The 21,672-nt window shown below is 41.2% G+C and overlaps 1 protein-coding gene across 3 annotated transcripts in view; it reads right to left on the bottom strand.

The window, feature by feature from the left end:
* Positions 1-13,236: 13,236 nt before the first annotated feature.
* CGNL1 (cingulin like 1) overlaps positions 13,237-21,672 on the bottom strand; it is a 164,642-nt gene continuing 156,206 nt past the window's right edge. For 2 of the 3 annotated variants that reach the window (XM_077472210.1, XM_077472211.1), the window contains exons 18-19: positions 16,763-16,926; positions 13,237-13,864 (exon numbers count right to left, since the gene is read on the bottom strand). In XM_077472210.1, coding sequence (XP_077328336.1) covers positions 13,732-13,864; positions 16,763-16,926 — 297 coding nt within the window. In that variant the 3' untranslated portion in view covers positions 13,237-13,731. The remainder of the gene's footprint in view (positions 13,865-16,762; positions 16,927-21,672) is intronic. The other variant, XM_077472212.1, reaches the window with a different exon arrangement.

The following is a 21,672-nucleotide window of genomic DNA, read 5'->3' as shown; positions in this document are numbered from 1 at the left end:
ACGTGTCCACTGTGGCTTACACATATGTTTGCAAATGTGTGTAACTAACCCCCTTGTTTTTCATTTGAACTGTTAGAAGAGGACAATTTGATTTTGTTGCAGGCTGGCTGGTAAGTGAGCTGGAAATTTTTATGTGTGTTGGATGTGCGTTCCATGTGCTCCTTGTTGCAAAGGCTAGTTATAGGTTGGGGTGGTTGCCATTTGTTTGTATAGTTGGTGAATTGGTGACGCACTGGATACCTTCAGCTGTCATTGTGCCCTTGCTAGCTGTCCCATGTGTCCCTGTACTTTTAAGTAGGGATAGGCTTCCTCCAGGCAAACTTGCCCTTATTCTATCCACTGCTATATATGTGCTCTGACTTGGGAGACTCTCAAAATTATAGTTAGAACCACAGTACATTTGGGTGCCTTGACGTGGCCACGAGGCTTATATGTGTGCAAACGTGTGCGACTAAACTTCTTGTTAAACAGGGCCATTTTGGTTTTATCATACACAGATGCAGCAAGAGAAAAGAGTGTCACCAGCACCAGTCGGTAGGTTCTGACTCTGGAAGTCCAGAGTTTGAAGTATTTCCTGCGGGAGAAAAATTCTGCACTGATCAGTAACCAGAATGGGACCCAGATACTCCAAGCAAATAGTGAGTTCCATCACTGACTTCTGAAGGTTCAGGATCAAACTCAACCTTTCTAGGGTCTGGACAGCCTGTCAGACATTGTCCAACAGAGTCTGCACTGCACTGTTCACTTAAAAGGAAGTCATCTAGATATTCCACTATGAAATGCCTTATGCCGCATACACACGAGCAGACTTCTTGTCGGACTGAACTCTGAAGGAATTTTCAATGGAGTTCCGCCGAAATAGACTTGCCTACAAACGATCACACCAAAGTCTGACCATCTAGAACGCAATGACGTACAACGGGACTAGAAAATATAGCATACAGACGAACGGTTTTCTAGATAGGAACCCCGCACACCAGCGGAATGTCCGACGGAAACGTTCTGTTGGACCTTTTCTGCTGGAAAGCCTGTTCGTGTGTACGCGGCGTTAGGAGTGTAAAAAGACCAACACTAGGGCTAGCACTTTGATGATATGGAAGGCAGACCAAATGGAAGGGCTATAAACTGATACTTTTGTGGATGCTTAGAAAAACACAGGTAGTGTGGATATTCTGGAAAAATAGGGACATGCAAGTACGCATCCTTGATGTCAACAGGGGTAAGAAAGTCTCCCCGATGAAAGAAGGTTATGCCAGACATGGTAGATTCCATGCTAAATTTTTAACATAAATAAAGATATTGAGTTCCTTCAGATACAAAATTTGGTGAATACACCTGTTGGTTTTTAGAACAGTGAACAGGTTTGAGTAAAAACCTTGAAACCTTTCCACTTCCAGGCCAATTGCAATATCTCCTTGACCTTGACTAAGGAGATCTGACAGAACAGCATTGGGGTCTGTTAGTCTGTGCAGAGACACAGGTGGGTTGGAGAACATGAAGCAGGGCAGAGGTAGAGAACACATCCTTTACCCATTTATCCAAGATGCTTTCTGTCCAGATGTCTGCAAAGGCCAATAGACATCTACCCATTCAGATCAAAACAGGTCATACATTATACAATCCAATTGTACAATCTCCTTTCTGCTAACAACTATATAGTACAAGGGCCTAACTGGATACAAACTTAATGAATTAAGTTAGTCTTCATATTACTTCATTTTGGTAAATGTGACCTCTTGGCACCGAATGGGCGCGTATTTGCAGGCTCCAGGCACAGTTAACGGCAGCTAACTGAAAGCATTTTGATCATGTGACTGCCGTGACAGCCAATCATAGCGGTCACATGATCGTAAACTTCGCCTTGTCTCCCTAAACCTCTTAAAGGACCACGAGCCGATGGCTTCAAGGGGTTATATGACCTGCATTTTTCTGCACCAGATCAATGCTAGTCAATGCAAGGGCATACAAAAATATCTAAATTTGAATGCAATGTAATGCAATACACATGATCGCAATTCAACGCAACTGAAAGTAAAGAAATAAAAAAATATGTTTTTGCTAGTTTTTGACTCCTCAAAGGCTCTGTCACTTCACAACAGATGACATGATAATGCATTCCAACACAAAAAAACACAATGTAATGCAACACAATGCGCACAAAAATGCATGTTAAATGCATGTCAATGCACATGGATTTGAGATTCTTTGCAGTGAGTTTCTATGTGCATATGGTGTGATAAAAGTGCACCTATCACAGGAGACCTGAGGGTCTGTACCATATACTGTACATGTTTGGGTGATAAACATTCCCTCATGTAGTTTTTTGTGCTCAAAATGTATGTGACAAAAAACACAGCACTAAACAAAATACTCCCTCACCAAAAACACCTACTATACACCTGCTTTCAGAAACCATTGTACTGAAACTGGAGGATTTAAGGTTAGAGCTGAGAAAGTTGATTCCACAATACCAGAACATCTCCTGAGACACTGATCTGGCAACCTGTTACAAATCATGTGGAGTGTTTTGTTATCTCCACAGAAATTCTGCTTATAGGAGAAATATGTGCAGTTTTTCTTTCTCTTTTTTTAAACAATGCATAAAAGTAAACTCCAGGTACAAAATTGACTTGCCTTATACAACTGCTATGCTAGCTTTGCATGTTACTGTATACCTGTGTGTGTAATACAAACACGCATTCAATGTGAAAAGGAATGTGACGTGACGGCTTTTGCTGCAAACAAATAGTAGAGTTCACCCATAAAATTCAATATTTACATTCTGCACCAATTATTTAAAGCAGTGCCCTCCCGTTCCCGGCAGAAAAAAGTGCACTGCATGCAGATATTAAATCACCTTAGTTTCTATAATGTAAAAAGGGCATTTAACTGTTGCTTACATTGAGAGGCTAAGTTCACTTATGTAACATTTCTGGAAAAAAAAATTTCCCCAGTTTTTTGACAGAAAATTTATTATCAAATACCGTACTTTTCCTTTCCTGATAGACTCCATGGCAGCCTATGTGTAGGTTAACCCCGCCTCCTCTCCAATGCTATAGGACCCCACTCCCATAAACTTAAGCTCACCACGAGAGACTGCGTTCCATAATAAGTCAACGCTTGACCAATGGGTGGGACCTCCATCTGCCATGGAGTCCATCAGGAAAGGAAAATTACGGTAAGTATTTTTCAGTTTTCCTGACAGACTCCACGGCAGTCTGCCTGTGGGAAATAAGTTCACAGAAGATAGAGAAGCAGGCTCTATTCTGTAACGTGAAATAAAGGTATTAATGGAGGCCCATGAGACCGTTTTGCAGATGACGCCTGGAGCCACATGCTGGGCTGCTGCCCATGAAGCCGCCATACCCCTGGTGGAATGCGCTGTCACCGCCTCTGGAGGAGCCAAGCCCTTAGCCCTATAAGCCTGCTGAATGGACTGGACGATCCAGGCCACAATCGTTCTAGTTGAAGCTCGCTTCCCTTTGTTACTGCCAGAGTGCGAGACAAACAGGTAGTCGGAGCGTCTAAAGGAGGAAGTAGTGTGCAGGTATTCCCTCAGTAATTCGGCTACATCCAGAGGATGAGCTTCGGTGGACCTCTGGGCCCTAAATATAAGTAGGACAATTTCCCTTTTTCATGGAACACTGAAGTGACTTTCGGGTTTGAGCCGAGCATAGGGATGAGGACCACCGGGTCCGGGAAGAAAGTCAGAAATGTTTCTTCATGACCCAAGGACCCGATCTCAGAAACCAATTAGGCAGAGAGTCACGTCTGGACCTAGATGAGGAAGGTTGATGTTGCAGCCTGGCAAGGTCCCTGTTGTCTTCGACAATAAACTGGTGATCCGACCTGGAAGGGCTAAAAAGGAGAAGGGCAGAAAACACATCATATTAGGGGATATGTCCATACCAATGTGGACCTGGTCCCCCCTCACACTCCACGTACCTAGAGAGTGAGGGCTGGCCGCACGGAGGTGGTGACTTGTCCTGGCGAACGTTTAAGACTTGTAGGAACACACACACGTCCTGGGAGAAAGAAAACAAATAGCATGCAGCTTGCCCTTTAAGAGCCATCTCCACCCCCTCACCCTGCACCATAACCCCAGGCCAGAGCTTACCACAAAAAAAAAAAAAAAATGGAAAAGTGGCGCTATTACTTGATTAATAGTGTTAAGATCTTATTGTCCATTCAGAGAAATGCAGTTCTGAATTAGAGATGAGAAAATAATGATTAGAAAGGAAGTAGGAGAAAAAACATTTTATGTTTCCTTAGCAACAAGTCCATGTTCCAAGGCAAGCCTTCAGAAGGGAGTTGAGAGCAGACTCCAAATGACATGCAAAAAGAGAGACAAGAAAGGCGCCACCAGATTAAAAACAGTTGCATTTATTTAAAACACACAGGTGCATACATCCACTTACATATAGTTTAGGGGATTTTCAGCACAAAAGTCCTCAGTGGCGTCAACCAGCATTAGAGAGCCTGTAGATGTTTTTCCTATCAGATGGAGAGTCCCGCCCCGCAGAACTTCCTTGTCTGACGGTGTACACTGAGATCGAGGCTTGGCTCAGGTCCACAGTAAAATGCAGGCGTCGAGCGTGGTGACGTCACTGGCAATAGCGACGTTTCGGAGCATGCGCTCTGTGTGTAAACAAACAGGCGCGCTCCTTCCTCAAGCTTAGGGGAATTCAGGCTGTGTTCAGCCTTAAATGTGCTGGTCAGTTTTCTGCCATCGGGCGACTGTAGTAAGAAAACAATTACTATCAGGTCAAGACACGGTTGCAAACTTTAAATCATTGCAAATGCAAGGTGAGGGGATTCACTGGTTTGGGCCTATATATATATATATACATGGATAAATAGTAAAATAATAATAATGGAAAAATACTGGAAAAAGGGAATAGGAGAAATAAGCAGAGGGGCAGGAGAATTGGGGAAAATTATTCAATACAAATGAATATCCATGTATTTTGTTCCTTTTTTTATGCACACATTAACCACTTCCCGAGCGCCGCACGACGATGTACGTCGACAGAATGGCACGGGCAGGCATATGGGCTTACATGTACGTCCTTGCCTTCCCGCCGGTCGGGGGCCCGATCGGGCCCCCGCCCGGTGCCTGCGGCGGTCGGTATTCGTTCGGGAGCGATCCCGGATGAGGGGACGGCCATTCATTCATGGCCACCCCCTCGCGATCGCTCCCGACGAATAGAAATCCTTCGTCACATCACTTCCTCTCCTGTAATGTAAACACAGGAGAGGAAGTGATGTAATCTCTCCTCCGTGTCGGTATTTTTCGTTCCGACACCGAGGAGAGAGGATCGGTGAGTTGCACCAACACGACACTACACAGTAGAACATGCCAGGCACACTCACACCCCCCCCCCCCCCGATCACCCCCTCAATTACCCCTGCCCCCCAGTCACAGTGACACCAATGTCATTTTATTTTTTTATTTATTTTTTTTTTTTTTTGCATTGGTGTCATTTGTGACTGTAATAACTGTTAGGGCAGTTAGGGTTAGCCCCCTTTAGTTCTAATGTACCCCCCTAACCCCCCCAATAAAGGTTTAACCCCGTGATCACCCCCCGTCGCCAGTGTCACTAAGGCTGGGTTCACATTGCAGCGGTTTATGAGAACGAATGTGATTCGCACCGCACTGCAGTGCAAATCACATCCGATCTCTGTGCGATTCGAGTTCAGCCATACAGATAGTATGGCTGAATTCGCATCGCACCCGCCGCACCCGCCGCAAATTAGCACGGGACCCTTTTTTTGGCCCGCAGCAGAATCGGATCGCATGGGTGTTCACACCATGCGATCCGAGTTTGCAGATCGCACTGCGATATGCGAACTGATCTGGGGGTGTCATTAACATTTCACTGACACTCCCAGCAGTTCGCATAGGGCAGTGTGAACTGCCGCCGGGAGGCATGCGATGCGGGAACCCGCCGCGGATTCGTGGCGTTCCCGCATCGCTCCAGTGTGAACCCAGCCTAATAAGCGATCGTTTTTCTGATCGCTGTATTAGTGTCACAGGTGACGCTAGTTAGGCAGGTAGGTATTTAGGTTCGCCGCAGCTTTTTATAGCGCCAGGGACCCCCATATACTACCGCATAAAGCCCCCTGATTGCCCCCTAGTTAACCCTTTCACCAGTGATCACCATATAACTGTTACAGGTGACGCTGGTTGGTTAGTTATTTTTTTATAGTTTCAGGGCACCCGCCATTTATTACCTAGTCTTACTAGTGTACCCCTAAATTTAGGGGTGTCTACTTTCCAAAATGGGGTCATTTGGGGGGGGGTTTGTGCCATCTTGGCATTTTATGGCCTTCAAACCTGTAACGCCCTTAGAAAGCCTGAAGGCGGTGCTTGGTTTTCGGGGCCCCGTACGCGGCTAGGCTCCCAAAAAGTCCCACATATGTGGTATCCCCGTACTCAGGAGAAGCAGCAGAATTTATTTTGGGGTGTCATTTCACATATGCCCATGGCATGCGTGAGCAATATATCATTTAGTGACAACTTTGTGAAAAAAAAAAAAAGTTTGTAATTTTCCCGCAACTTGTGGCAAAATATAAAATATTCCATGGACTCAACATGCCTCTCAGCAAATAGCTTGGGGTGTCTACTTTCTAAAATGGGGTCATTTGTGGGGGTTTTGTGCCATCTTGGCATTTTATGGCCTTCAAAACTGTAATAGGTAGTGAGGAGTGAAGTCAAATATTTACGCCCTTAGAAAACCTGAAGGCGGTTCTTGGTTTTCGGGGCCCCGTACGCGGCTAGGCTCCCAAAAAGTCCCACATATGTGGTATCCCCGTACTCAGGAGAAGCAGCAATATTTATTTTGGGGTGTCATTTCACATATGCCCATAGCATGTGTGAGCAATATATCATTTAGTGACAACTTTGTGAAAAAAAAATTAAAAAAAATTAAAGTTTGTAATTTTCCCGCAACTTGTGGCAAAATATAAAATATTCCATGGACTCAAAATGCCTCTCAGCAAATAGCTTGGGGTGTCTACTTTCTAAAATGGGGTCATTTGTGGGGGTTTTGTGCCATCTTGGCATTTTATGGCCTTCAAAACTGTAATAGGTAGTGAGAAGTGAAATCAAAAATTTACGTCCTTAGAAAGCCTGAAGGCGGTGCTTGGTTTCGGGGCCCCGTACGCAGCTAGGCTCCCAAAAAGTCCCACATATGTGGTATCCCCGTACTCAGGAGAAGCAGCAGAATGTATTTTGGGGTGTCATTTCACATATGCCCATAGCATGTGTGAGCAATATATCATTTAGTGACAACTTTTTGTAAAAAAAAAAAAAATTTTTTTTTTGTCATTATTCAATCGCTTGAGGCAAAAAAATAAAATATTCAATGGGCTCAACATGCCACTAATCAATTTCCTTAGGGGGTCTACTTTCCAAAATGGGGTCATTTGGGGGGGTTTTGTACTGCCCTGCCATTTTAGCACCTCAAGAAATGAGATAGGCAGTCGTAAACTAAAAGCTGCGTAAATTCCAGAAAACGTACCTTAGTTTGTAGATGTGACAACTTTTGCGCAAACCAATAAATATACAATTATTGACTTTTTTTTTACCAAAGACATGTGGCTGAATACATTTTGGCCTAAATGTATGACTAAAATTGAGTTTATTGGATTTTTCTAATAACAAAAAGTAGAAAATATCATTTTTTTTCAAAATTTGCGGTCTTTTTACGTTTATATCGCAAAAAATAAAAATCGCAGAGGCAATCAAATACCATCAAAAGAAAGCTCTATTTGTGGGAAGAAAAGGACGCAAATTTTGTTTGGGTACAACATTGCATGACCGCGCAATTACCAGTTAAAGCAGCGCAGTGCCAAATTGTAAAAAGACCTCTGGTCATTTACCAGCAAAATGGTCCGGTCTGAAAGTGGTTAATGTATACATAAAAATGCAATCATATATTTAGAATTGGTTAAAAATATATATCGAATCTAATATTACAACACTGATAGGTGTACTACACAGATATGTTAAAAACTAAACAAATTTAGAAAGAATTGATATATATTATATTGGTGTCACCAGTGCATGGTTAGAATTCATTATACATAAATACTTTGTTATTTGAATATCTAAACTAATTGTCAAACCGAGAGATATATGTAATGCAAAAATACATTGATGGAATAAAATATAGTAAAAATTGATAAAAATTTATATTTAGTACTAAAATTAGTATCATATTATATAAATTTCCATAAACCCAAATTATTGACAGATAATATGATGGTTTATATAGTAAATTATGTGGTTTATCCTTCAAATATTATAGAAGATATGTATATGAGGGTAAACAAACAAACCAAGTATGAAGAGTAGTTTTATAAAATCATGGACAATTCCAATGCTTCGTTTATTCCACCAGGTGACAGGGCATCAAGGGAATATGTCCAAAAAGTTTCACATTCCCAAAGCTTAAAATAACTTTCTGCGTCTGACATATTTTTGGGCATTTGTTCCAATACCCACAATTTTAGCCCATCCGTGGAACCTTTGTGACACTGTGCAAAATGACCAGGGACACTGTGCTTGTCCTTACCTGTCTCAATTTCCCTACGGTGTTCACTAAACCTCTCTCTAAGTGGGCGAATAGTGCGGCCCACATAGAGTAAGTGGCAGGGACAACGTAGGCAATACACTACAAAGTCTGATGAGCAATTATACAACTCACCAATATCGTAGGTCTTGCCTTTGGTTGTAAACTGTTTCTGTCCGTGCTGCACAAAACTACCCTAATCCCCTAAACTTTATGTAAGTGGATGTATGCACCTGTGTGTTTTAAATAAATGCAACTGTTTTTTATCTGGTGGTGCCTTTCTTGTCTCTCTTTTTGCAGAGCTTACCACAACCTGGGAACTTGTTGCATGGAGGAACTGTCGCAAGGTGCCCACAGTGACTCCAGTATGACAGGGGCTCGCAGGGATTTAAATATCCCCGCTGTAATGACGTCACCACCATATTAGCATGCCTGTGCAGCTGCCGGGATCCCGGGCGTGCGGTGCATGCACGAAACCAAACCTCGGCTTCATCCGAGGATCTTGCATGCGTAGAAGCATGCCAGAGCCGTGACCCATAGGAGGGAGCCGTGTCCTGGTACGCACCTGCATTCCAGGCCCTGGCGTACCAGTAGGGGAAAAAAACAGAAGGAAAAGGGAAGGATGAGGCAGACAAGGGAAGACACAAGCAAATAACAAAAACTTGCTGCCATGGAGGAGTCTTCAGACCTGTCAGCCGATCCACCGCACCTGGGCATAGAAAGGCTGTCTCCTAGAGGTTTGAATATGTCTGTGTACCAGGTTCTCCTGAGTCAGTTGAGTGCAATGAGAATCACCAGTTTCCTCGCTTATCTTTTGCAGAGCATTCGAGAAGTTTTGTAAGTTGATTACCCAACCAAAGGCCTGAAGCAGCTGAATCATCTTTGGACATTTGCCGATAGTTGAAAGGGAGAGGAATTCTTCAGAAGAAGGTCGTCTAAGTAACCTGTTATCTGGATGCTCTTAAGAGGGCAAGAAAAGGTGCAGTGGCAGCTCACATATATTTATATATGTTTATTTTAACCCTAACTCCATGAGTACTGTCGGTGCTGGAATCTGTGGGTGAAGCAGGGGACCTCTACGTACTTTTTTTCCCATTGCCTTGCCAAGTAGGGCTTTTTGTCAATGCTGTAAAATGCAGCACATACCCAAAAAACGTTTAAAATGTGGTTCACATATAATGTAACAGAAGAAACAGTTTGGATTGTGCTGCACAAGAATTTAACTTTAAATGACTGAACTAGAAAATCTATACTTTGCTGTGGGAATCGGAAATGTAATAAGTAAAATCAATAACACAATGCACAGTACATAGTGTCAGGGTGAGAGTCTGCAGGAGTCATAGTGAAGGGCACATACATAACGGCTTTTTAATGATCATGAATGGAGTAGGGAAATATGGCTGCAGAAATTAGCACTATACCCTGTGACAACTGCCAGACCAGCTGTGTTTACTGAGGAGTAAAATAAACTTCTGCTCCTGCCTAGGAACATAGACATTAAGAACAGTGTTATGATTAAACATTCATAACACAACTTGCTCTGCTTGGATTCCATTATGCTTTCATTGTGCGTTGAGCTATAGTGTAGGTGGGAGGGAGCAGCTCAATGGGTTCTGAGTTAAATGGGAAAAAAAACATTCAAATCAGGGTTGGGCAATCTGCTAGTTTCTAAATAAAGTGAACATTTATCAAGCCAACATGACACCCAGTTGTAGTGGGACTTGTTGGCAACTGACTGCAACCAGAACCCCATTGGGCAAAGTGTGCAACAGGGCAGGTCTGGGGAATACGGAAAGCAGGCCATGCACAATGGATAGCTAACAACTGTGCTAAGTGTCCCTTGTTATTTCTAATTATAGTATATACTACTGTTCTGACTTCAGGTGAGACACTACATGCACTGGGTACATTTCACAGAAGGGGATGCAGGCTGGCTGGTTGCTACTGGGAAGACTGACTTGAAGCAAATCAGAAACAATAAAATCAACAAAGTAAAGCACCAAACATCTCAAACGTCCATAGTCCCTTCATTTTAGTAAAAAAGTGACAATAAGAACAAGAGTGTTAAGCCTAGTACACACAATGAGACTATCGAACATATGATCGTCAGTTTTGTTTTTTCTCGAAAAATGAAGGTTACTAAACTACGTAAAGTCTCGTACGACACAATAAAAATTCAGAAGTTATGTTTTGTTGCAGTGTACTGTCCTGATAAAACAAAAATTGTACAATCTGGTATTGTACAAGAATAGTACATAGCTTTCATCTGAAATTTTTCGAAGAGACAAACACAAAAACTAAATGATCAGATTATCGTACGATCGCTTCGAAAGTGGTGTTTGTTGTACGATTTTCTGATCGTGTGTAGAGGCCTGTAGATGGATTCTATAAAATCTCCTGGAGGACAATCTCTCTCAGAAAAGGTAATCGTGCCTTCTCAATTGTCTTGTATTTGAGATTCCGGTCAGCTATTGTCTTTTAGCAGGGCGGTGCTACTGACGTGACAGCACGCCGCCGCTTTTGTCGATTGTGGTGACATTTGCAGCAATTTGTACTTTATTAAAATGAATAATAAAAACGTGTTACATAAACAGTACTGAACTATGATGCCCTGTTTTATTTATATGGTATCATGCGGTGGTTGGAGCAACTGAATGTCCCCCAACATCTATTGTTGAGATCCTGAGTATTACTGGAGATTGGTGATAATGCTGTGATTGATCCAGATACTCTATTGGGCACATTGAATGATCATTTGGCGTGTTAATACATGTGGTCTGGTGAGTTTGCACTGCATGTGGGGAGGCTGGAGTGTGGTACGGAGACTGTCGGCTTGTCATTAGCACAGGTCTTCCTCCCCTATTTTTTTTTCACATTGATGCAGCTTTAAACCTACTACACTATGAGTTTTTTTCTGTTATTTTTCAACTTTATGGAGGAAATTAGGTCTAAGCCCTTGTACACACGGTCGGACATTCCGACGGAAAATGTCCGATTGGACCATGTTGTCTGATAATCCGACCGCGTGTGGGCTCCATTGGACTGCTTCCATCGGAATATCCGACCGACAAAGTTTTAGAGCTGGCCTATAAAATTTTTCGATAATATGATCCGATCGGACTTAGTCAGATCATGTTTAGAGAATTCCGATCAGACAAAGTGCCACGCATGCTCAGATCAAATTCCTAGACCAAAGCTATTGGCTACTAGCCTGAACGTAGTCCTGTTGTAACGAAATAACGTCATCATGTTACGAATGATCGGATTTTCCAACAACTTTGTCCGACCGTGTGTATACAACACAAGTTTCGGACAAAATCCGACGGATTTTGTTGTCGGAATGTCCGACCGTGTGCACGAGGGCTAACACTTCATTAGGAGCAGTGGGCTCCTTCAAAAGATCCACGCTAGCATCTTAAACGTGAGTGGCCATGTATACCATATTTCTACTATATGGACTATTACATGGTTACACAGATTTTGGACTGATTCCGCACTTTATGCATTGGATATTATTATTTATTAATTTTGTGTGTTATTTCACTAGCGCTGCAATTTTTATTTTTTACTAGAGGGTGGTGTTTATCCTCTATTGCCAGCAGCTCCAACCTTTACTAGCGCTGATCTTCTTTCTTTTTTTGTTTACTGCTGGTGCCTATTCTTCACTGAAACATTCTAGCATGTCATAGGTATTGGAAAATTACACATCAGCAGGTTAAAAGAAATGGCAACCATATCTTTCTTCATCCTACTTGCCACACATATAGATTAAAACCTATGCCAAGACCTATTGTGATCCAAGAATATTAGGCATTTACTCCATTGAGCATTCCCTATAAAGTACTATGAGAACAGTAGGACTACAGTGTCTTAGAGAAGAGGTCTGTAAGCATGGATTAAACAAAGGGTGGGAGACTTATTGGATGCATGAGCGTACGCTTAAGCTGGCCATACACGGTTAGAATCCTCTTAACTGTTCGTGGTATAGTCATCAGAACAATATTTCCTGCCAGTCAACTAATTTGGCATGAAAGCTTCTATGATTGTATCCAGAACTGCCAATGGAATGATTGGATTCCAAATGTAATATCATGTTTGAAGAGGAATTACATTTGCCTTCTCGTGCTTCAGAGAGTGCAAGCAGCAGACATGGCAATTATCAGATTGATGGTAGGATGATAATGAATTTGATGTACGCCTCCCCCCCCTCCATTTTCCCCTTCCGTATCCCCCCACTCCCCTTTCCTTTATACCCTCAATCTAACTATGAGTTGTAGCAACCCAGCTTTCAGGGGAGAATTAGCTCCACTACTGTGCCGTCTTGGACACGTCAGTTTGCCTGTGTTGACATTACACTATAATATATATATATGTCTATTGGTTGTATAAATAGTCCCGTCCTTACTTGTGGACCTAAGATGATGTTGAATAATCTGTTTACATTTATGTTATCAGTTTTCCAATGCGTACTTATATACCATTTGATTGTACAAAATTAAAAGTTAAAAAAAATAACAATAATTTCAATATATATGTATATATATTTTTTTACCTAATGAAAACCACATTCACAGTTAGAATTTTGTTTGTTCAAGAAAAAATGTTCCATCCCATTCTTTTAATTTTCCTGTTAAAAGATTCTTTAATAGGTGTAATAACATTATTAAAAAAATAATATTTAATTTCATGATAGCAAGAGAAGCATGTTGTAAATGTGACACAAGATTGGATTTAACAACAAAGCAATCTAAGAATCATTACAAAAAAAACAAAAAAAACAAAACAATTATTTACATCAGACTGTTAGCTGTGTCAATAAAGGGAATGACATTCAGCCATAAAGCTGCTTGTTTGGATGTCTGAGGTCTTCGCTAACAAGAAAGCTTGCAGCAACTGCACTGCGATTAGTCATTGAAGCTAAATTAATTTGATAACCATTTATTATATACTTGAATATAAGATGATATACTCTATAACAAATTATATACGGATTATAATATTTACAAAGCATAACATCCTTAAGACATTGTTTTGTACAAATCAGCTGGATGGCTTGTAGCCCAAACTGTTGCTTTCCTGTTTTTTATTCCATGGAATGTACAGTGCACGGTGTCCTATGTTATTCATCTTTTACAGTCCAAATAACAGATCCAGTTTAGGTGGCAAGGCCATCATCTCTGGAAAATTTATATAAGGAAGGTGCTTCATAAAGGCTCTCTCCATCAGTGCTAAGGTCATCATCGTCATCAAGGTCATTCAACATCTTGCTTGTGGAGTTCCTGCGTCTGCTGCAAAGAATACATAGTATTAAACAAACAGTTATGCAAATGACAGAACAGGAAAAAAGGCTATTTTAAATGTAGAAAGAATCTACATATGGCTTATTATGTCCAAACCCAACAGTCGTTTTTGAAAAAAACAAGAAAAACGAAAAAAAATAAAAACTTTCCTTGTTGAACACTCTTCTATGAATTACAAAACTGTAGGAAAGTAAGGAATCACTTTGCAAAGAAGGAGAAAAGAAATAGATACATCATAATAAACAAAGTATACATCAAAGAAAGCACACAAACTAAAATGCATATAATTAGGACACGGCCATTATTGAAAGTGAACCTGTGTTTTTTTATTTTTTTATTCTTTATTTGTAGCAACAAAGCATACAGCAGACAAGATAAGCCATACAAGTTAGCAGTACTGCAGGTTTTAATATAATTTTGAAAGAAAAAAAGATCATATATTATCCTGGAAAGGAAATTGACCAACATATAAGAGTTATGTCCAGAGCAACGAGAATGCACTCAAGACCCAAGAGACCCTTGTAGAAATAGTAATATTTAAGAAAAGCCAGGCAATCAACCTTCAGGAGAGGAAGCATGTGTTGCTGAAGTAAGAACACTATGGTTCCCACAATTTTTTTTTGTTATATTGTAGATAAGAGAAAAGCAAGAGATGGGGAATTAAGAAAACAGGGTGAAAACGGGGGTGGATGTTTGGGTTGGTGAAGAGGCATTCCCTGATCTGTAATCTCACTGTCTACTCCACGCTGAAGGCCAGCAAATTTGTGCATCTGTCGGAGAAGGTGAATAGAGTCCAATAGAAACAAGTCGTCTTGTTGTAAAGTAAGCTATAGCGTCCAATAGAACGGACCTCTTGTTGTAAAGTAAGCTCATTCATTGTCATTATGTCATTCAGACTCGATCCAAAAACTTACTGTGGGGGGTGGGGTGGACTTCCACTAAAACAGGGTGCAAGCTTACTAAGGAATGACAATATTTGTGTTTGGAAAGGGAGCTGAGGTGAAGAAGACAGGCTGCAGGGTCTTGCTCAAGTGAAAAGTCCATGAGATCTTGGATCAAATCACATACACTGGCAGAAAAGGCGGATCAGCAGACAGGACCAAAAATGTGAAACGACATGCCTCTATCTGTATTGTACCTTCAGCAGGTAGGGTCTATCTTTAGGAACATGCAGTGTAGTTTTATATACGACCTAGTTAACAACTACCGAGATTCCTTGAATTCCATGAATTTGCATTGTACGGAACCTGTGCTTTTTCGCATGCAAGGTAAAGCAACAAGTTAATTTTAATGGCAGCCCAACTAGCAGCTTATATTTACCTCCCTTGCTTATCCTTAGGAGAAAAGAGAATTTGCCCCATATAAGCTCCGAGTTGTGAATTAAAACCTACACAGGGCCGAGTACCCTTCTGCACCCCATATGATGGTCTTGGTGCTTGCTGCTTAATATTTTAGGTGCCCAGCATATGTGGTCACATGGAATGAAGAGGAGTGAATTGCATGCTTCTCACCAAGTAGAGCAGCTGGGGAGCAAAGGTGTAAAGATAAACTGCACATGAGGCTGCCATTTAAGTGAACTTGTTGCATGGCCCTGTATGGACAGAGCATAGGTTCACTTTGAACATGTGGCTGTGAAATATTAAAACACAACTAAAACCTGGGCTGCTCTTTGTAAGACATGCCACAATTGGTATTACTAAATTAAAGCAGAACTAAGCTCACAATTTGCTCACTTCAACCTTCTAGCAATGTGGCGGTTTCATTTCTCCCTGGCTGCTGTCATCTTCTCCCCAGCTGCTGGGTTTTTGACCTATTGATTGGCCAGTATGGGATGGCGTCCTCTCACACATGCACACTAAAGTCAGTCATTCAGGAAACTGCGAGTAAGTAGGTAAGTATGCATTATTGCAGAAGAGACATAGCATGCTGCCTGCTCACGGTTTTCTACAGCTTAGGTTTACTTCCACTTTAAGGTGAATACTGTTCCCCTCACTACTTGCGAGGTAAAAATAATTGCTATTTTTAATCATTATATAACAAAATTATCATGCAAGCAACTTCTGCAACAAATTAAAGCTGAATTCCAGGTATAGCATTTTTACACAATTACATTGGTCTAGCTTGGGCTAATGCCCAATGTATGTGCCATACCTGTGGCTTCCACAGGAAAACTGGAAATGACTGTAGTAGGCACCACTACTACAGTGATCGCCACTAGCTTCCAGGTCCCGTGCTGAGTGGTTGCCCTTCTATTCACTTTAGTATAGGTGCCTATCACAGTGATTTCCAGCTTCCACAGGGATTCCATATCTATGGCTCGTACATAATTATATTGGTCCAGCCTGGGCCTATGTATGTATGTAAAAATTGCCATACTTGGAATTCATCTTTAACAAAATATACCATAAAACGTGTACTTTCTATTAAATGTAATATTTTTTTGATTTTTTTTTTTTTTATAATATCAACAAAAAGGAGCAAACACTTGGTAGACAGTGCTGCTTTTGAGATGCAAAGCTCAGCACACAGATGAACATGCCCCACCAACCATTTAAGTAAATGTACATGTGTTGAGGTTTGAACTTCACTAAAAGGTAAATCCTCTGTTATGGTACACCACACAGAATAAGAAAATTATATACCGCATTTATCGGCGTATAACACGCACAGGTGTATAACACGCACATTCATTTTAAGAGGGAAGTTTCAGGAAATTTTTTTGTATGTATTGGCGTATAACACGCACACGCTATTTGCACCCGATTTTCATGGTGAAAAAGTGAGTGTTATACACCAATAAATACAAATATTCTATGAAATAATGTACTGTATATATTTGTAATGTTTTTATTAGTTGAGCACCAGTCACAAGCAGTACACACTAACCTGACTTCCTTCTTTGCAGCATTCAGCTGGGTTTGCAGTTGCTCATTGAGGTCAATCTGTTCCTCAAGATCTCTTTGCAGTTTCTTTTTGGAACTTTCTAGCCTATCAATTTCTTCTTCAGCTTCTTCTACTTGTCTCTTCATTGATTTCAGTCGAAGACTTAGCTATAGATTTCAAGAAGAAACACATGTTCTGTGAGCATACAACTGCATTACATTGTTCCCCCAACCTAGGCCTAGTCACTCACCAATAGACGAAAGAGTGCTAAAAGGCATTATATTATCACTTTGTATTGTGACAAGTCAAGAATGTGGATTACGTGTGGACTTTAAAAGTTACAGATAGGTCCACTTTAATGCAAAATACCTAGACAATGGCTTTGACAATCAGACAGATCAGAAATATCAAAAACAGTCTGATAAAACCTGGGGATTTTACGTCCACTGTAAACAGTTCTAAATACATTTCAAGGTCACGCTGATATGGCTGTATTATCCTATGAGCACTGGATGACAGAGGGCGATTGTAACATTATGCTTTACAGGTTGCTATTGTGTAGCTGATAAATGAAAACTGGCGGAAAGAAACAATGGAAGTATTAATAACTGTAACCAGCAAGGAAGTGTTTCTTAGGCTGGCCATAGACTGTGTGAATTTCTTTTCTGCAACCACGGGTAATCACAGTCTTCTTTCATCCCCATCGGGAGAAGACAGTTATTATCGCTAGCAGCTGTAGCAGTCACTAGTGATAATCACAAGTAAATCCAGCAGGCTGGTTGTACCCAAGTTGATCGACCGATCAACTTGGTACATTCATCCTGCCCATTAATGGTTTGAGTCTTGGCCTGGTTCCTGCTGAACTGGCCGAGATTCGAACCGTGTATGGCCGGCTTTATTCTTATCCAATTTTATAAAGTTTAAAGATGGAATCCAACCAGTGGTGATCACTCCCTAATCTATGCGCCTGGCTCCTAATCTACATGTGGGTTGCCGGACACATGGATTTCAATGGGGGGTTTTTTTTTAAGCACATGATTAGAGCCTGAGGCTCTAATTGGTTTTAAAAAAAAAAAAGAGTGGGCGCAATGCCCACCCAGTTGTGTGACAATAGTGAATTACTATTCGCTATTGTCTTCATGCTTCTCCTTCCACCGAATCAGGAAGCGGGTCTTCAGACCCGATTGGCCAGGAGGAGAAGCAACCGTATTGGCCTCCAAGGAGGAGGAGATGCAGGGGGAAGCCATCCGTGACCTAGTTGAGGTAAGTGCGGGGCTGGCAGGGTGAGAGGAAAGGGGGGGTGGTTTGACTGAAGAACTGAATGGGGGGGTGGTTTGTTTGCTACCCCCCCCCCCCAAAATGGAGCACCAGCGCCACTGAATCAAACTGGTTGTTTTTGGACAATGGTTACATATTGCTATACACCACCTCTAAAATACTGAAACCTTGGTATTCTGGAAGTCAGACATCCTCAGGAAATGGAGTAAAGAGTGAGTTGCGACAAAGAAGAATTATGTTCTATGCTGGGGTTATAAATGGAGAGAATCCTAAAGAGGCTAATAAAAACATTGTTGCCATTCTGAAGCTTCAATCCAACCACTTTGCACATTATTTTATATATACTGTGATTCTGTACTTGCCAAATATGCTGCAGAAATCTCCCTTCACTGAGTCTGGCTGCAACCATTTTAACTGTGGGCAGCTGAAGCTGCTGCCTGTTCACATTGTAGATTTACACAGACACGTAGGAGTTACACCTCAAGCTCTGCAGCTTTCATTGGCCCTCTTATGACTCACCTCCCTCCCTTCCTGGAAAACTCTCACAAGAGCTGTGCATGATGTCATAAGCCTAGGATAATGACCAGACAAGAATCAGGACGTGGACGGTATAAGGAAAAAAAAATGTTTTACTATCCAAATTTAAAAAGCAACAAGAGCAGAAGATTTAATAGATGGAAGGTTGGAAAACTGACTTATGTTCACCATCAACGGGCTAATCTTATTACCCGGGGGCAGTAAACGACATGCCAATCCTTGCACAATCCACTGAAACTAGCTGTGGTATAGTTTGATTCAGAGATAAGCATTAAATTGGACACAAATTTGGGACCTGTCATCCTGTTCTAGCTTCAGTATATAACACTGTACAGAAGAACCTGAGAACTACCATTTCCTGCTTGTGCTATTGGCCCCCCGGCTTTCCCTAGACATCTGCACAACTCCAGAGCTGACTCAGGTTCTCCTAGCATTGGATTTATGTTGGAAGCATTGAGTGTTATCTTGGCAGAGATACATGCCAAGGACACTACATGTCTGAAAGGACGCAAAGATGCAGGCTTTCGATACAAAATTAGTGTCACTAAGTTTGTCACTGTTCACAGGCAGGCAGACATATTTCAGACAGCCATGTAACCTAACCCTGTAATAATCATATGCTGCTAATTTACAGTATAATTGAAACGTTATAGCAGTTGTTTTTTCAATAATTAGAGAACATAAGCAGCTAAAAATCTACCATGAAGTTTGAGAATACATTTGCAATGCATATATCCAGAGAACATTATTTTAACAAAAACATTTTTCATTGCATTAAACTACACACTCAATTCCAATCACTTTACTGACAACTGCAAAGCTAAATGCATTCAGGGTATTACCCTGACCCAGTAAGTAGGTGCAGACAAGAATGAAATACAGATGCGGCAGATGTGATAAATCGTCCATTACCTTTTTTTGATAGAAAATCTTTCATATGATGGGTGAGTTTATCACTGTTATTCAGCATACAAAAGCTCAAGTAATGCCTAAATCTGTTGCATCCATAAAGGTTGCTCCACTTAGGCCCCGTACACACGATTGGATTATACAAAAAATACTGCTTTCTAATCGATTTTACGAAAATCTGATGAGTAGTACACAGCTGTCATCCAAATTTTTCAGAAGGGACAAACACGAAAACTGTTCTGGTACGATTTTCATTTAATCGGTACAGTTTTCGTCCAAAAATACAATACAAATACATTACGCTTCCGATTTTTTTATTCTGTTGTATGAGAATTTTCATGCTTTAGTAACCTATTTATTTTCTATATGGAGACTAGCATCAAAAAAATAAAAAATAAATAAAAAAAAAGATGATAGTTCATCCGATAATACTACCATCATGTGTACTAGGCTTAAAGGCAAGTAGACTGTTCACTTTGCAGAGAATTATTTACAGATCTTCGTGAATGAGGTGAAGCTCTCCTAACTTCTATTCCCCAATCACGTGTATGCAAGCATGCTGTTTTTTTTTTCCTTACATGCGAATGCTGTGCAAAGAATACCCAAAGCTTTCACACATTCAATAAGCTCTGGGGAAATGTACATTGAAGAGTGAACTTCACTTTCAAAGTGAACAGTCTACTTCCTACGTTGGGAGGAAGTAGAGAGAAGACATTGCTGGAAGTGGCAGCAGAGGAAAGAAACCTAGATATGGACCTCATCAATGAGGATGGAGGAGGACTGGGCTCATATGACTGAGAGGATATTAAACCTCACCCTGGAGAATATCAACCTGCTGACTGGAGAGAGATTTCCTCTTCTGAAGTCAGGTGATCATATGACCATCACAGTGCCTCCATGTAACTCCCTAAAAGCTGAGAGACACAACATGCAGAAGTTTCTAGGAGTGACCAAGAAGATGATGGAGCTGCTGACCAGAGAGGTTCCTATAAGGTGTCAGGATGTCACTCTTGATTTCTCCATGGAGGACTAGGAGTATTTAGGACACAAGGATCTCTACAAGGACGTCTTTGATGGAGAATCAGCCGCCTCTCTCACATAACTGGTCATCACCGTGGATGCCAAACCATGTTGGTTTAGGCTTGCGTCCTCCCGGTTTGTTTTGCCAGGGCTGTTTGGATCCTATTACCACAGCTCCCGGCACAGACATTCCTAGGGGTAAGCCAAGTGAATATGGGCATGTATTTTCATTTTCAACAGTTTTATATTAAGTTTGCATCAACCCCTGAGGTAGTGAACGGTTGTTCACGAAAGACGTCGACCGCTTAGAATGCATTCTTGTACTCCCACTATGGACTATTCTATGGAAAATTTTACTCGACTACAATATACAACATTACAAATCTGTTCATAATATGACATCTGCCTGTGGCTACTCCTGCTCTTGTATGTATCAATAAATTTGTTTTTTTAATTCATCAATAGAAGTGTCGCACCTCATTTAAAGTCCTAAGTGCAAACAATTGTTGTATTTGAACTGTCTACTTGCCTTTAGTAAATCAACCCAAATTCCAAATGTTTTTTTTTGGGCCATGCCCACCCTTAGATCACTTCACGACTTTTATCTGGGCAGCATTAACATTAAATTATTACATATCTCAAAATGACTAGATTTATCATGTGGTATTGCACACTATTGGCTGTCCAATACATTTAATTGTAAATAGTAATAATTTTCCTGCAAATCCCAGTGTTCTCATGCAACATCAGATTGATGCTGCTTGGAATTTAGCTCTCAAAGTTATATAGTTACATAGTAAGGTTGAACAAAGACACAAGTCCATCTAGTTCAACCAATAAAAGAGAAAAAAAGAGAAACCGCATTAACCTTCCTAGCGGTAATCCTGAGTCTGGCTCGGGTTGGGATTTTACTATCACAAGCGATAACCCCGAGCCAGACTCAGGATCGCATCGCTGGATACAGGGAGGACACGGAGAAGTTACTTACCTTGTCCCCTGGATCCAGCGATGTCCTCTGCACTGTGTGATCGAGCTGTCCTCCGCTCGATTCACACAGTGAAATGCCGCCGAGCTCCGTTCCCTGCGACGTTACGGCGCACGGGAGTGGAAATCGGCGCCAAATTCAAAAAAGTAAAAGTACACAAAACACACACAGTAATGTAATCTTA

The sequence above is a fragment of the Lithobates pipiens genome, unplaced genomic scaffold (assembly GCF_037356315.1).
Source record: "Lithobates pipiens isolate NorthernLeopardFrog02 unplaced genomic scaffold, aLitPip1_a1.2 Scaffold_8, whole genome shotgun sequence".
Classification (NCBI taxonomy): domain Eukaryota; kingdom Metazoa; phylum Chordata; class Amphibia; order Anura; family Ranidae; genus Lithobates; species Lithobates pipiens.
The sequence above is the reverse complement of the archived record's forward strand: the minus strand, read 5'-3'. Positions and strand labels throughout refer to the sequence as shown.